Source organism: Populus trichocarpa, chromosome 11 (assembly GCF_000002775.5).
Source record: "Populus trichocarpa isolate Nisqually-1 chromosome 11, P.trichocarpa_v4.1, whole genome shotgun sequence".
Lineage (NCBI taxonomy): Eukaryota > Viridiplantae > Streptophyta > Magnoliopsida > Malpighiales > Salicaceae > Populus > Populus trichocarpa.
Window position 1 is genome coordinate 18,394,216 of NC_037295.2, and position 17,463 is coordinate 18,411,678.

General features: G+C 30.3%; 2 protein-coding genes and 1 pseudogene across 2 annotated transcripts; all 3 read left to right on the forward strand.

Annotated features, from left to right (window-relative positions):
* LOC112329125 (berberine bridge enzyme-like 8) lies at positions 1 to 1,770 on the forward strand (annotated as a pseudogene).
* A 2,730-nt stretch (positions 1,771 to 4,500) lies between these two features.
* Positions 4,501 to 6,209, forward strand: LOC18103477 (berberine bridge enzyme-like 8). Its single transcript, XM_006377849.3, has one exon. The coding sequence runs from the start codon at positions 4,582 to 4,584 to the stop codon at positions 6,124 to 6,126; it is 1,545 nt and encodes a 514-aa protein (XP_006377911.1). The 5' UTR covers positions 4,501 to 4,581; the 3' UTR covers positions 6,127 to 6,209.
* An 8,009-nt stretch (positions 6,210 to 14,218) lies between these two features.
* Positions 14,219 to 15,969, forward strand: LOC7489114 (berberine bridge enzyme-like 14). The gene has a single exon (XM_002317050.4). The coding sequence runs from the start codon at positions 14,239 to 14,241 to the stop codon at positions 15,841 to 15,843; it is 1,605 nt and encodes a 534-aa protein (XP_002317086.1). The 5' UTR covers positions 14,219 to 14,238; the 3' UTR covers positions 15,844 to 15,969.
* Positions 15,970 to 17,463: the final 1,494 nt, after the last annotated feature.

Below are 17,463 nucleotides of genomic sequence, written 5' to 3' on the forward strand. Positions count from 1 at the left end.
TTTCTCCAATGTCTTTTAATCCTTTCTCAGCCCTCTTATCCAATCTCCGACGCAATTTACAATCCAAACAATGATTCTTACTCATCTGTCTCGCAATCCTATATTCCACATCTTCGGTTCAACATGTCCACAACCCATAAACCACTTCATATTCTCAGGGCATTGCATGAATCTCATGTCCAAGCAGCCATCATTTGTGCTCGAAAACATAACTTGAACATGAAAATTCGAAGTGGAGGCCATGACTATGAAGGAGTTTCTTATATGTCCGATAGCCCATTCTTTCTCCTCGAAATGTTCAACCTCCGAGCAATTGACGTTTGATGTTGCAAATGAGGTCGCTTGGGTTCAAACCCGAGCAACCCTTGGAGAAGTTTACTATAGAGTTGCTGAAGAAAGCGAAGCATATGGCTTTCCTGCTGGTGTTTGCCCTACAGTTGGTGTTGGAGGTCATTTCAGTGGTGGAGGTTATGGCAATACGATGAGAAAATATGGCCTATCGGTTGACAACGTTATCGACGCGAAAATAGTTAATGTTAATGGAAGACTTCTTGATAGAAAATCTATGGAAGAAGATTTATTTTGGGCTGTAACAGGTTGGGGGAGGATCAAGCTTTGGAGTTATTCTTGCATATAATAAAATCAACATTGTTCGCGTTCCTGAAATAGTCGCTGTTTTTCGAGTTCAAAGAACAGTCGACCAAAATGCAACAGATATTGTTGAGCAGTGGCAACAAGTTGCTTACAATCTTGATGATGAACTTTTTCATTAGGACTGACATGGATGAGGTAAACAGTGCCACTCGAATCGGTGAAAAGACTGTAAGAACTACTTTCTTAGCCTTGCTCCTTGGAGACTTGAAAAGACTGCTTTCTATCATGAATGCAAGCTTCCCTAAACTGGGTTTGCTTCGGTCAGACTGTTTCGAAATTAGTTGGCTTGAGTCAGTCCTTTTCTGGGCAAACTTCCCTCTTGAGACACCAACTGATGCTTTGCTAAGTGGAACACCGCAATCACTGACTTACTTGAAAATTAAATCAGATTATGTTCAAAAGCCAATTCCAAGGGATGGTTTGGAGGGCATATGGAAGAAAATGGTCGAGCTACAAGTGCCTGTGGCATAGTTTCAATCCTAATGGAGGAAAGATATGGGAGAAAAGCTACTTGGAAGGAAGTGTTTATGGGATCAAATATTTTAAGGAGAATTTCAACAGGTTGGTTGAAATCAAGACTAAGGCTGATCCTTGCAATTTCTTCAGGAATGAACAAAATATTCCTACTCTTCCATATGGCTTAGTTTTGACTAGGTGTTTACTATTAAATTAATTTGTTTGTTGTCCTAGAAAAAATTTATAGTGCTCATGTATCCTGTTAGTTGCGTTACACATTGAAAAAAAAAACGACCGACTGGTTAGTAAAAATATGTTTCAATTTTTTTGGGAAATATTTTTGTTTTTGTGCTGGTTATATAGTTTGTTTCCTTATTGTTTTAGCTTTCCTTCTTATAAAAAAAAATAATAAAAGAAATTATATAGTTATTACCATGTCCATCCATGATCGCAATCCAATCTATCCATTTTAATTTTACTTCGGCCCAACTATTAAAAAACTATGTCGGGCTCAATATCTCTAGAATTCAAACTTTATGCATATTCTGAAGTCCACCTTGCAAGATACTATACTGCCCACCTAAGTTTTTGCTCTTGAAGAATGGGGCCGAAGAAGACCTTACAACTCTTGATTTTGAAGAACATGACGACCCGCATTGACAATTGAATATGATAATGTTTAAAACCACACAAAAAAAATATTATGTAAGAACAATTAGTATAATTGATGAGTAGATATATATAATAATTGTTGATGTCGTACTTATTCAGGTTTAGAAACTACTAGCTATTTCACATGTAATTTGCCGCAGGTTAGATATAAAAAAAAATTTGTAAAAAAACGAATCTACATGCTTGTTTTTTTTGTTTCAAAAATCATAATCATAAATTAAAAAGCTAATAAATATATTTAATTAAATAAATCTAAAATTATTCATGCCGAGAAATGCAAAAAACAATATTAACATGTCTATTCAACTCATGTCATTGTGGGTCAAATATTTTTTTAACACAAAAACAAAATGTGTAGGTATTATTAATGAGTTCTTTTGACATCGAATAAAAAATATAATTGTGAATTAAAAAATCAATACTTACATATAATAAAATAAAACAAAAACCATATATGTTTTAAAAAAACATGTAAGATCTCAAGTTAAATTTTAATGTTGCAATTGCTATATTGAAATATCATTTCTTTTTAGTTTTTGTATAATAATTTTTCAAAAAAAAAACAATAGTGTGAGGAATAAATTACAAAATAATAAAGATAAGAACAAAAACAAATAGTATAAATAGGTCTAGTGTGGAATGATAAATATTCTAAGTGTAAAGAATAAAAAATAATATTTTTTTTCAAAAAAAATATAAGAAAAAATAAAAAAAATTACAAAAGAAGAAAGATAAAAACAAAAATAAAAAATGAAATAGGCCAAGTATAAAGTATAAAGTATAAAGTGATAAATATAGCAAATATTAAGGGAAAAAAAATGTAAGAAAATATTTTTCTTAAAAAACAAAAAAAATACAAATTTATCACTGTTAGAGCATCAGTTATAATAAAAAAAATAGAAAAAATTATAAGTATATCATTTCTACATAAAAACACGTATTCTTTTAGTATATGTATAGCTAGTTAAAGATAACAATTACGAAAAGCCGCCATGTGTGAATTTTGAAAAAGATTACAGGTGATAATTTGTATAATTTACAGAGTCACTTAGCATTAGGCAAATCAATTTAAGATTTTCTTTATGAAGAATCAATTTAAATTGACAATTAAATAATTTAAGTAGGATGGAAGAGCTAAACCAATTATATTGCTTAAGGCTGAAAAATCTCTAAAAAACAGAATGAAAGTAAAAAAGACACAAGAATTATGGTTTAAGAGAGTTATTTAAGAGCTTCTATTGGGAGGCACAAGAATTGTAGCACACAACAAAACAGATCTCTTCGAGCTTAAATCCCTTTCCATTTTGTGCGTACAGAATTTGTATATATTACAAACAAGGATGCAATTTCACCCTTCATGTTTTTTAATCAAGGATTCAATTTTTTTTTAAACAAGGATACATATATACATAATTTCATCCTTCATGTTTTTTTTAATCAAATTTGATCTCCTTTCTTTTTATTGTTATCTTTTTCTATTTAGAAAGTTTTTTCAATTGATATTTTTTTATCCTTCAAAAGTAAATTTTTTAGGAATTAAGCTTCTTGAATGAATCCGGTTCAAGGGTTTCATGATTTCCATGGTTACAAGGTTTATGAGTTAACCCGAGTTAACTTATATTTTTTTCATTACCTATTTGTACTTCATAAGGTGTTTTGTTTTTTCAATTGGAATGGAATGTTTCAGTTTCGGAGTGTTTCGGCGTGCCGTTTCGGAGTTATACTATTCATATATAAATTCAACAAACATAATTCAAATTCAAGATAAATTAATTATAAATTAAGCAATACAAACACAATGCCAAACAAATATAATTTCAAAATTTAAAATATTTCTAAATAGTCAAGATTAAATAGATCTTTAACTTAAAGTAATTCAACTTAAACAAAATATCAAAATATTATGAAAGTAAAATGTTTTAATACAAATATTTTAAATATAAAGTTAGGTCAATGTTATCAAGGCTAATGGAATATAAAGCATCCATTGTTTTGTTCAAATTCCTACAAAGTATAAACATTAAAAAAAACAACGTGAATATAAACCATATATATTAGTGATAAATCTAATTTTAAAAAAACTAATATCATTATTAATAAAAATAGTAATAATAATTTTCAATATTATTATTAATATCATTGTTATTGAAAATAGTAATGAAAAAGTGATTTTTATACTTGGGTGATTTAATTAATTAAATTAAACAAGATTCAATTTGATTCAATGGCTTTTCAAGAGCGAAACGGAACATGTGAAATAAAACCGGAACGTTCCGGCTGAAATTTAGCCGAAAGAATTGGAATGGACCAAGATTTAAATGAGATGAAAATTATTCTATTTTGTTTTATTTTTAAAATTGATATGAAATATTTCAGATATTTCAATCGAAAAAAAATAAAATTGACAACTGTACTTTTAACTGGTTCCACGTACTTTTTTTTATCTCTCAATAGCCGGCCTCTTCTTGTTGCACGTGGATGACAGTCTATATTTAAACAATTGCTGGGCTCCTGCCCACTTGTCAAATATCAAACAGAATGGCATGGCCATGGAGGGTGTCCCACAAGAGGCAGTGACAATAAATGGGAAAAAGACTAGACAACGTGATTTTAATAATTTGATACAGACACCTAGATGAAACGGGCATTCATTTCTTTTCCACCCGGTAAATGGTTAGCTTTTCAAGCCAGTACCTTTTCTACATATAAATTCCATCCCACGACATCGCAGGAGGAGCGGAGACATATCTTAGTAAAGCATATTTCAAAGCAATAGAAAGAATTGTTGCTTTAAGGCCTATGGCGGCAGCTCCAGAGTTATCCTATGAAACATTTTACCTATCCCTTTTGAGCCATTCTGACCCTTCTTACCCAATCTCCAAAGCCATTTACAATCCTGACAATCCTTCATACTCGTCCATTTTGCAAGCTTATATTCGAAATCTTCGATTTAACACATCAACAACACCAAAACCACTCTTTATCCTGACTGCGTTGCATGAGTCTCATGTGCAAGCTGCTGTTTTTTGTGCCAAAAAACATGGATTGCAAATGAAAATCAGAAGCGGAGGCCATGATTATGAAGGCACATCTTATGTTTCGGATGTCCCTTTCTTCATTCTCGATATGTGCAATCTTCGATCGATTGATGTTGATATCGAAAACGAGACTGCTTGGGTTCAAACTGGGGCAACTCTTGGTGAAGTTTTCTACAGCATTGCCGAAAAAAGCAGCACTCACGGCTTCCCAGCTGGAGTCTGTCCTACAGTAGGTGTTGGTGGGCATTTAACTGGAGCTGGATATGGTAATTTGATGAGGAAATATGGCCTAAGTGTCGATAACATTACCGATGCAATATTGGTTGATGCTGAAGGCAGAATTCTTGACAGAAAATCAATGGGAGAAGACCTTTTTTGGGCTATTAGAGGCGGTGGAGCTAGCTTCGGAGTCGTGGTTTCATATAAACTAAACCTTGTTCGAGTTGCAGAAGTTGTCACTGTATTTCGAGTTGAAAGAACACTTGAAGAGAATGCAACTGATATTGTGTTTCAGTGGCAACATGTTGCACATAAGATTGATGAAGACCTCTTCATCAGGCTACTCCTGGATGTTGTAAAAGATAGTCCAAGTGGAGAAAAGACGGTGAGGGCTTCATTTATAGGTTTCTTTCTCGGCGACTCTGAGAGGCTTCTGTCCATTACAGCAGAAAGCTTCCCGGAATTGGGTTTGCTGAAATCAGATTGCATAGAAACGAGTTGGCTTGAATCAATCCTGTTTTGGGCAGACTTCCCCGTTGGGACACCGATCGATGTTATGCTTAGTCGAACACCTCCATCACTCGTCTACTTGAAGAGGAAGTCAGATTATGTGCAAGAACCAATTTCAAAGGATGATTTGGAGGGGATTTGGAAGAAAATGATAGAGCTAGAAGTTCCAAAAATGGGGTTCAATCCTTATGGTGGTAAAATGAGTGAGATTTCAGCAGCAGCAACTCCCTTTCCACACAGAGCTGGGAACTTGTGGAAGATTCAGTATCAAATAAACTGGAATGAAGAAGGGACTGAAGCAGTAGAATATCATCTTGATTTGGCAAGGCAGCTCTATCGTTACATGACTCCCTTTGTATCCAAGAATCCAAGGGCTGCATTTCTGAACTACAAGGACCTTGACTTGGGCATCAACCACCATGGAAAGGCAAGTTACATTGAAGGAAGTGCTTATGGGATCAAGTACTTTAAGGGTAACTTCAAAAGGTTGGTCCAAATCAAGACTAAGGTTGATCCTGGTAATTTCTTCAGGCATGAACAAAGTGTTCCAACATTTCCCTTAATAGAGAGGATGTAGAATGGGAAATTCATTTTCCATAAATTGTCTGTTTATTGGCATTTTTAATAAATAAATAAAAAAGACTGTTGATTATTATCTCACACGAGTTTGTAGTGGAAATAATTTGCAGGAAATCGTTCGGTTGAGGAGCAGCGTCAATGCTTCATATTATTATATCATATACTTGTAGGCATTTATATTCCAATATATAAAATCATAGTCCAAAAGGACAAAAACCATAGAGAAAAACAAATATAGTGATATAATGTATTAAGCAGCCTCATATGTAAGATAAGTTATCAAGATAACAAAAACCACAGAGAAAAAAAAATATATTAATATAATGTATTAAGCCTCGTATGTAAGATAAGTTATCAAGATATTATAAAATTATACAAAATTCATACGAGTGTTAATTGTCTTTCTAATAAATTAATTAATATATCATATCATTTATAAACACAATATATGATATATAATGTGTATGTGTAATGTCTTTTGAATATATTTATGAACTAGACATATAAGACATACAAGATTAGTTTACCAAGAAACCTCAAAAAAAAACAATCATTGAGCTCAAATTTTATTAAATAATTTTACAAATCAAGTTCTATAGGAGTAGCTCATTTTAATTAGACAAAGTTCAGAAAACTCTAAAATTAGACTCAAAAAATATTTGTTTTTCTATTTTAATTCTTTTCCAACTTAATTTCAGATTTTATTTACTTTTCTTTGAATTTCTTTAATTTGGTTATATTAGTTTTAACATCTATATAAATTACTAGTAAGTTATTTTTATTAGAATGTTATTAGTATCAACATAAAAAAAATTTATTTTTTAAAATTTATTTTTATCAATAGCATATCAAAACAACTAAAAATGAAAAAAAAATATTTTAAATAAAAAAAAATAAAACTTTTAGAATCACGATTTACACTAAATTTCCAAACACTCACTTTTCATCTTGTCAGAATCTTGCTTGATATGTCATCATCAAAGCTGAGTAGGATTCCCGACATCTTATTCTTTCCTTATTTATTTATAATTTATTTTTTATTTTTTCTCTCCTGCTTTGGTTATTGTGCCAACATATTCTTCTTCTTTCTTCTGTCATTTGGTCCCTTAATTTTTATGCATAGTAAATTTTATTTTCATTGTTATAATTATTTCATCAATTAAATATATTTTTATTTAAATTAGGCAAAAATTAACTATTTTTTTTAGTATTCATATTCAAAAATAAATATTAACTTTATTTAAAAAAATTACAGAAAAAATTATCATAATAATAAAATAATTAAAGTTAATTAAATAAAAAAATTCTAGACACAAAATGAAGAAATGAGGAAGTGAAAAAGAATGAAAAATTATTTTTTTCCCCTTTGAGTTGTGCAGGTGAGACCTAAGCATCTCAAGACCTGCATAACTAATCAAATTGTGTTAGTTTAATAATTATTTATTTAATTGTGCTAATTTGGAATTTTATTTTTTTGACTGTGCAAGTTTGGTAAAAGAAATTCGGGAAAGAAGCCTTCGCTTTTAATTAATTAAACAAAGTTGTGGTGTAGATTACACTTACAGAAAAGGAAGGACCACTGATGGGACTCCATAGCAACAGAGATATGGACTGATGAGGGGCAAAAAAGTAATCAAGATATTATAATTAATGTGAGATAAGTTCTCAAGATATTATAAAATTCTACAAAGTTCATATTCATTGACATGAGAACATTCTAGTGGTAATGTCTTTCTAATAAATAAATTTAATAACACATTTATAAACTAGATCTATTACATGTAACGAATTGTAAATACATTTATATACTATATAGATAAGACTAAGTTCACAGAGAAAATTAAATGTATCAAATACGCACATGGTTTTAGATCTGACAGTTAAGGTCCAAAAACCTTTAAATTAGGCTTAGAAGATATTGTTTTTGCTATTTTAATTATTTTTCTAGTTAATTTTATATTTTAATTATTTTTCCTACTTAAATATGAGTTCCTTTTGGTTATATTAGTTTTAACCTATATATATAAACAATTATTATGTTATTTTTATCATAAGATTAACGAATTACAAACTTTTCAGAAAATATCATAGTTTTCTCTTTATTTCTTTATAGTTTTGAGCTATAATCTTAGGGCTTGAGAATCCTAGTCTAGACACACACAAAATTCTTTTTTACCTGCAAGTGTGTGTAACCAGCAGATGTGCATTCGACTACTTATAGGTTGTGTGTGTGACTCGCTAGAAGCTATAAGAGTGGCTTTTCTTGGTGTCTATGAATTCTTTTCATCGTGATCGGAGCTGCGATGTATTCCCAACATCTTATTCTTTTCTTTTTTTTTGTTTTCTCTCTCCTATTTTTGTTATTGTGTGATCCTATTCTTCTTCTTTCTTCTCTCATTTGGTCCCTCAATATTTATATTTAATTAATTTTAGTTTCATTATTATGATTTTTTCATCAAATAAAATTATTTTTATTTAAGTTGGGCAAAAAATAACTCTTTTTTTCAGCATTCTCATTTGAAAATAAATATTAACATTAATTTTTTTCTTGCGAAAACAAAAAATGAAATGATTATAATAATAGAACTAAAGTTAACTAAATAAAAAAAATTGAGGGACTAAATAAAGAAATGAGGTAGCAAAAAAGAAAGACATAATATTTCTTATATCTTTGGCCTTGTGTAATATTTTTTTTAGGGAGTGATTTTATTCAATCAGTTTCATTTGTGTTTATCTTTTAGATGACAAGTTTTTTATGATGTGGATATATCTTTTATTGATTTAAATAAACAAATTCGATAAATACAGTCAGATAAATGTCTCATTTTATGTAATTGAATATCTTAATCTATATTTATCTTTTAATTTTTTTATTATTTTTAATTATTATTATGGATTTTTTTTCGTTTATTTACATAATAAATAGATAACTAGTTTATGATATTTCATGTGCTTATCATCGCATACTTAGATTGCTAGTTTATGATATTTCATGTGCTTATCATCCCACCATATAAATAGACAACAAACAAAAGATAGCAGACAAGAAAATGACACGAAGGGCCAGTGATGGGACTCAAAAGCAACAGAGATGTGGACAGATCAAGGGAGGAAAAAATTCTTAATTAGCAGATAATTACTCATCGAGTAAATTACAATGTAGTCCTTCTAGTTTTGTAAAATGAATTGAATACTATAGTCCTAAGGGCTAAAAACAAATTCTAGGAGCGTTATTAATAAAGAAAAAGAAACTCTGTAGATTTGTGTTTAGTAATGTAGCTTATGATATTTTTTAAAAATAATTTTTATTTAAAATATATTAAAATAATTTTTTAAATTTTTTGATTTTTAATATTAGCAATTAAAAACCATAAAAAATACAAAAAAAATTAACTTAATATTTTTAAATCAAATTCAATATCAATTGCAATGTCAAACAACCATTAACTTGTATATTTTGATAGTGTTTAATATTGTGGTAATAGTTATTTTTTAAAATAATTTTTATTTAATAATATATTAAAAAAATATTTTTAAAAATATTTAAAATTTATTTTTAATATTAATTGATCAAAATAATCTAAAATTAAAAATATATATATTAAAAAAAAGAAGGGCAGGGACACCGCGTTATCAAATAGCTTCGAAGAGAAGAGGGAACATTGATGTGACTTCAGATAAATGGAAAACGTGACAGTAAGGTTCTGTCCTTTGATTTCTATTGGCAATAATTTCAAACTTCATGTTTTTTAACTGATATGATAGATAGTTGATCAGTACATGCTTATATCATATCGATTGATGACAAAGTCATTTTTATAGGTTTAAATTTGGAAAATTGAATACTTATAATTTGATATATTTAATAATTTCTTAAAAAAAAAACATTTATATTTCAATATAGGACTCCAATTTTTCTCATTGGGATAAAGGAGTTTTTTTACCAAACTATTACAGTGCAAAAAAAAAATGTTTTTCAAAGTAAAATAGATGGGTAAAAAAGAATTTCAAATGATAAGGAAAAAAGAGAGAGCAAGAAATAGAGATTAAAACAAATTTGAAAAGATAAAATAAAATTGAAAAGATTGTGTTCGACTTATAGCATATGAAAAGTTTTAATTAAAATATTTAGAGAATCACTAATTAAAAATCTTATTGAAGTCAATAAGGAAAGGGAAAAATGCTTCACAATTCAAAAATGGAAGAAAGTTGATCTTTGACCTCAACATTCAAGATTTAAGATTCTCATTCAGGAAGGAAAAAATAAAAGAGATCTTTCAATATTCTATATTAATTGAATTTGTTTTCTATTTAAAGGGTTCACAACACTATATATTGAGTCCTTAAGGAAAAAAAAGAAAAATAAAAGAAGAAAAAAAAAGTGTAAGATCCATGTCTTCACCGATTAAACCCAAACCTAAGAACCCAATCTAACCTAGGTAGAAGTTTTTAGCCATAAAATTGATTTTCCCTTTTTTTTTTTTTTCCTTCCCCTGTTGGGACTCTCTCTCTTTTTCACCAAGAGATTCAACTCTAACCTTAAGTTTTTGGACTTTAAAAAGAGTTGAAGAAACAAGTATGCATCACGACTCTCTCTTCTATTGTTTTCAATTGAGAATTTGATAGATGGTTGTTTAAAGAACTGTTTAAGGGTTTTTATAGTGTTTAATATATTGATTTGATATATGAATGATTTAATAGGTGTAAATGATGTTTTAGGGTATTAATTTTGGCTTAAAATGAAATAATTGAGGACTAGAATTTTGGGTTTTAAGAATCTGCAGAATTTTAAAGACTGACATATCAAGATTCTAAAATCTCAATAAACCAGTTAATCGTATGGTTTGTTGGTGTCAGTTGACCGGTTGGTCTTAACAAGTCAACTAGTTGACCTGTGGTGGTAGTCGACCGATTTATCAAGCAATAGGGGATAATCGATTTTGTTAGGTTCGATCAGTTTGGGATATATTCGGGATCAATTGGGTGGATCTGTATCAATTTTATAATTACATTTTGATCTCTAATATTAGAGTTGTGGTCTTTTATGTCATCTATTACAGGTTGTTTTTTAGTATGTTTTTGTATTAGTTATATGTTCTTCTAATAATATTCCTCCTAACGATCTTTAGTAATCTCCAGTTCTATGTCTGTTATCTTTTGCTTTTGTTTTTTGAATGAGATAATCTTTAATATGTATGTAATATAAATAATTTATGTATATTGGTTGAACTCACTCCTTCATCTTAATATTATTTTCAAGTTTTTAACTCTTGTTATCAGGTTAACTTTTGGTTGAGAGTTCCTGCTATTTCATTTGTTGATATGCTTTGCTTGTTTCTATAAGACTTTTTTTTTATACGATGTCTTAGACGTTTTATTATTATGCTATTTTTATTCAAGTCTAGATCTTATTTTAAAGATTGAATTTTATTTAGTGTAATAAGTATTTTGAATTATTAGTTGTTTTTATTGGTTTTGAGAAATATTCTGGAAAATTATAAAATATTGTGATATTTTTATATGTTTGTTTTATGATATGTATGTTCTAAGGTTTAGCATAGGTGAGGTGTCATTATAGCATTGTTTATGCGTTGTTAGTCACAGACTTGAAATTCAGGTCATGACAAAAAAAAAAACAATATGCTATCTCTTCTCGTTATTTTACTAGAATTTCTCAATACCAATTAGAGTATTCTACCATAAAACTAGGTTTTTTTTTTCTTTCTATTATACCTTTATCAATCCTATTATTTCATCTAGATGTCCCCTACAAGAAAATTTGCATGAAAAAATTTGCTTAGGAGTTACTAAGGAAAATATTTGCTTATTTTTTTTCAGATACTTCAATTGACAGAAAAAACATCTGCAATAACGCCTAGTAATTTTTCTTTGTATCACCTTTCCATTGAACTTTTCTACGAATGATTGATCAAATATAAACAACAATTTCTTGTTATATGGTTATACATTATACTAACAAATAAAAATTCGTTAGCCTTGTATAAAAAGAAAAACAGGCCTACAAGCTCAATACTTTTTATTAATGACCCTTTTGTTTTGTTTTATCTTTTAATATTGAGTTTTTTATAACTTTATTATTTAGTATTAGACTAATTTTTAGTCAATTTTTATATTTTTTTATCATATAATAATAATAAAAAAATCAATTCAATTGAGTCATGGTTCATGGGTTTGATAAGTTGACTATGATGAACCTAATATTTTTTTTTCTTTTTGATTTGTTTCTTAGACCTATCCGGTTAATAATTTTATTTTGAAATAATTTTTATACAATTTAATTTTAAAATCCGAGTAAATAAAAAATGAGTTCTTGATTTTTCTAGCTTGAATCATTGTAACGTGTTGAAGAGAATTCTAAAATATTCTTGAAAATATATATATTATTTTTTTATATTTCAATTTTTTTTAATCAAAGTCACATCAACAACGTGATAAATGAACTAGTAATTCTCTACATTGTTTGGTTTTTCTTCTTGTATGAAATCATGAAATGGTAGGTGACTGGCCTAGATGTAGCACCCCTCTTTTGGGCTTAAACTGATTGTGTCATCAATGGATCCAAGACCGGGCCTAAAACTTATCCAGCCCATCACCATGAGGCCGGAGACAAGGCCTAATCTAAAACCCGGTGGGGAATCCATCCCATCCGGGCTTCTCATACATCTGTATGGAAAAAAAAAAAAATCAATTTATATGATAATAATAAATAAAAAATGTGCTTACTTTGTAATCACTCCGATGAAGGATGGTGGTAGCAATGTCAAAAGGTGGCAGTTCCACAGCCGCAATAGTGCTCTTTGAAGTGAAGAAAGGAGAACCATTTCGCTTGCCTGAAAATCTCATCCACCACAGTCGCCTCTGATGTGATGCCCATATATATATATATATATATATATATATATATATATATATATATATATATATATATATATATATATGTTAGGAATTAGTTTCTTTGTTCTATATAATTAGAAAAGGCTAGGAATATCATTATAACATAAATTAACAATTAAATAATTCATGTTTTTAATCATCATGATTAATTCTTATTGGAATTTTTATTTATTTATTTTAAACACAATCCAACATTAAATGAAACCTAATAAATACATTCAAATAATACTTAACGGATATTCTAAAGAATTAATCATGCTAATTAAATACATCAAATAATTGTTATTTTAAATTATAATGTTTTAAGTGTTTATAATAAATAAATAAAAACACACGAGTTGATTAAGAACATTAAATGACTCTTAACAAGCAACCTAAGGGCACCCATTAGTCTAACCTTTTTTTTTTTTTTCTATAAATATGATTTATTATTGTCTTTTTTTCTTTTTCATAACTATAAGTCATATATAATATATCATGAAATCCCATCAAAATGGATGAAAATATAAGATTCAAGAAATATTAAGAAAAATAAATTCAATGTAATGTTGCTTTCTTTTTATATATGAATATTTTGAAGAATAATGCTAATATTTCCGAAATTTTGTTCCCAAATTCACTTGTTGTAAAACTTCAACAATTATTAGAATTATGCGATTTATTAGCCAAATTCACTTATTTAATACATAAAATTCCCATTTAATGCATAAACATTTTCGGGAACGTGAATTGGCTCAAAATATTGATAAATATAGACAAGATTAGCATCAATTACCCTAATTTGTAGTTGCTTGCACAGTTGAAAATATATTTTCCAGTTTTTAGTATCAAGAGATTTTATAATCTTACAAACAATTCTAATAGAAACTAATTGATTCTCCTCTTGGTAGTTTAATTTATATAATTTTCCTTCGTATTTTATGAAAAGTAATTCTAAATATTAAGAAAATATGAAAAAATAAAAATACATATGAATAGTTGGATTAACAAGTAAGTTCCTTTTAAAAATCATAATCCAGTGGCTACTGTGTATTTTTTCTTCTTTTTTATCATATATATATATATTTTTAATATTTAGCATTAAAAAGAATAGTTTTCTTTTTTGTTTTCCAATGAAGCCTTAATACCTTTTTTTCCCCTATAAATACACCTACAAGTACTCATATCTTGTGCTAAAATCTTAGGCCAACAGAAAATGAAGAGTCCTTTTGTGTTCTTTTCAGTTCTTCTGATTTCAGTTTCATTGCCAAACTCGATTGCACTTCCAGACAACTTTCTGCAATGTCTTACAGAAAATTCTCAGCCTACAAATCCCATTTCTGATGCTATCCATACTCCTGACAATCCTTCATTCACAACAGTTTTGCAGTCTTATGCCAGAAACCTAAGGTTCCTGACGCTTTCAACACCAAAACCCCTTGCTATCATAGCCGCGAAGCACGAATCCCATGTCCAAGCAACCATTATTTGTTCTAAAAAACTTGGCTTGCAGATCAGAATTCGGAGTGGCGGTCACGATTATGATGGACTTTCGTATGTTTCTGATGTCGCTTTTATTATTCTTGATATGTTCAATCTTCGATCGATCAATATTGATATTGAAGATGAAAGTGCTTGGGTTCAGGCTGGAGCGACTCTTGGCGAAGTTTATTATAGAATTGCAGAGAAAAGCAATGTCCATGGATTTCCTGCAGGTGTCTGTCCTACACTAGGCGTTGGGGGACACTTTTCAGGTGGTGGATATGGCAATATGATGAGAAAATATGGCCTGTCAGTTGACAATATAGTTGATGCACAAATAATTGATGTCAGGGGAAGGATTCTTGATAGAAAATCTATGGGAGAAGATCTCTTTTGGGCCATTAGAGGAGGAGGTGCAGCAAGCTTTGGAGTCATCCTTTCCTGGAAAATAAAATTGGTTCCAGTCCCGGAAATTGTCACAGTTTTTAGTGTTGACAGAACTCTGGAGGAGGGTGTTAGTGACCTCGCTTGGAAGTGGCAACAGATTGCAGCTGATAAACTAGATAATGATCTCTTCATAAGATTGATGCTACAGCCTGTAAATGGAACTCAAGAAGGGAAGAAAACTATACAGGCATCCTTCGTTGCCATGTTTCTTGGCCGAGCAGAAAGACTCCTTTCGGTGATGAATGAAAGCTTCCCTGAATTAGGCTTACAGGCGAAGGACTGCGCTGAAATGAGATGGATCGAATCTGTCCTGTCTTGGGTCGGCATGCCTAAAGGAACTCCCATTGAAGTTTTACTTGACAGGATTCCAAAGGGTGTGAGCTATCTGAAACGGAAATCAGACTATGTTAAAGAACCTATTTCAAAGGAAGGTTTGGAATCCATTTGGAAGGTTATGACTGAGGTTGGAGAAGTGGCAATGCTCTGGAATCCTTATGGTGGAAAAATGAGTGAGATTTCGGAGACGGAAACTGCATTCCCGCATAGAGCTGGAAACATATTCAAGATCCAATATTCTGTGAATTGGAAGCAAGAAGGAATTGACACCACCAACCATTATGTCAATTTGACAAGAACTCTCTTTGAAGCCATGACTCCTTATGTCTCAAAGAACCCGAGGGAAGCATTCCTCAACTACCGTGATATCGACATTGGTAGCATTGGCAGCCATGGAAATGGGACATTCCAGGAAGCAAGTGTTTATGGGCATAAGTACTTCAAGGATAACTTTGACAGATTAGTGCAAATTAAGACAAGGGTTGATCCTGATAACTTTTTCGGGTATGAACAAAGTATTCCAACTCAATCATCATCTTACAGTAAGATCCTATGAAGATTGTAGAGAATTATTAAGAATTAGTTCATCTCCTGCTTGTCTGAGTATGCTGAGTTTCAGGACAGAAATTGAAAGTCTTATACTCAGGAAAGAAAAAATAAAGATGTTAGTTTTTTCCCCGTAGTTTTTTAAAGTGATTTTTCTAATTATGGTTTGAAGGAATTTGTTGTATACTGTGTTGAAGAATAATTAATTTGAACTTCAAGAAAAAAAATCTTCGGTTGCAATTTCAATCTGTATATTTTTCTACTAATCAAGAACAGGAATGCTTATGTGACTTGACAAGAAAATTAGACCTTCTTGATTTAAGAAGAAATTAAAGCAAGAAGTGCATTTTACTCCGATGCACAATTTTTTTTGTGCAAGAAGTGGTTTGATTTAATATTTCGATAAAGATATTAGATATTGGATATAACACGAACTATATAAAAGTATTTAAATAATTAAAAGAGGATTCATCATCCTAAGTGAATTAAGAAAAATATTTTACATGTTTTCAAATAATATTGATTGTAAATCCGTGCACAAGGCGCGAAATGAGATTTGAAAAGAGTTTTAAATCTTAATTTATGAATCAATGATTATGGTGTTGAAAACAAACAAGATTTGACATAGATAATAATTACACTAAAAAATTGATTACTGTAAACTGTAAGTGATTTCACTGTAAACTACACTGTTTGGGTTTGCTCTTTGCTAAAAGCACCGTGGGTTAGGGAGGCATAATGGTAGGGCTACCCTTGACACAGAGAGTTGCAAAGATTGTAGAGGGCGGGGTTGTCTTTTTGGGTGGGGAGAAAATGGTCGGTTCAGATTTTGGTGGAGCTGTACAATCCAGGCTGTAGACACCTGGCGCTCGGCTTAAAACTTGAACGCTAGGGCCAGATCTGTGTGCCTGGCAGCAGCCCCGAAAACGGACACTTGGCGCCAGGACCAGTGAGCGAGCATGGCAGCAGCACCAGGCTGCAGACACGTGGCGCAGGGCTGTCATGCCCTATGGGCTAGGTAAACTCGCACGTCTTGCTAAACACCCGAAGAGAAGGTTTACAGGCCCGCCCGCATGGGTTTGCAGACACGTGCTTTGGGTGCAGACCCCGACGAGCGGGTCTGCAGCCACGCGAGCTTGGGGTATGTGCCCAGCGTTGTTGACTCTGCAGACTTGGGCGCTGGGTGCAGACTCGCACGCTAGAGTCAATTGTGATCCGCACCTTAGGTCTGCAGACCCTGCAAAACAGAAAAATGAAAAAAAAATCAATTATTATTATTATTGTTATCGTTAATAATTTTTTTTAAAAAAATTATTACTATAAAAAATTTGGTCAGACAAATTCAATACTATTATTAATATAATAAATATTATTATTTGTATTCTAAATTATTATTTTTATTATAATTAATAGTATTAGTATTAAAAATACTATTATTTTTATTATAAATATTATAATTTTTATTATAATTAATATTATTCATATAATAATTAATAAATTTGTAGAAAATATTATTAATATTGAAAAACAATAATATATTTGATTTGAAAGGTGAAATTAAAAATTATTATTACTATTTTTATTATTTTTATTGTCATTACCAGATTTTAAAAAACATTATTACTACCAT

What these genes read in the sequence shown, in the direction of transcription:
- LOC18103477 (XM_006377849.3), top strand. Translation starts at nt 4,582, where the DNA reads ATGGCGGCAGCTCCAGAGTTATCCTATGAAACATTTTACCTATCCCTT.
- LOC7489114 (XM_002317050.4), top strand. Translation starts at nt 14,239, where the DNA reads ATGAAGAGTCCTTTTGTGTTCTTTTCAGTTCTTCTGATTTCAGTTTCA.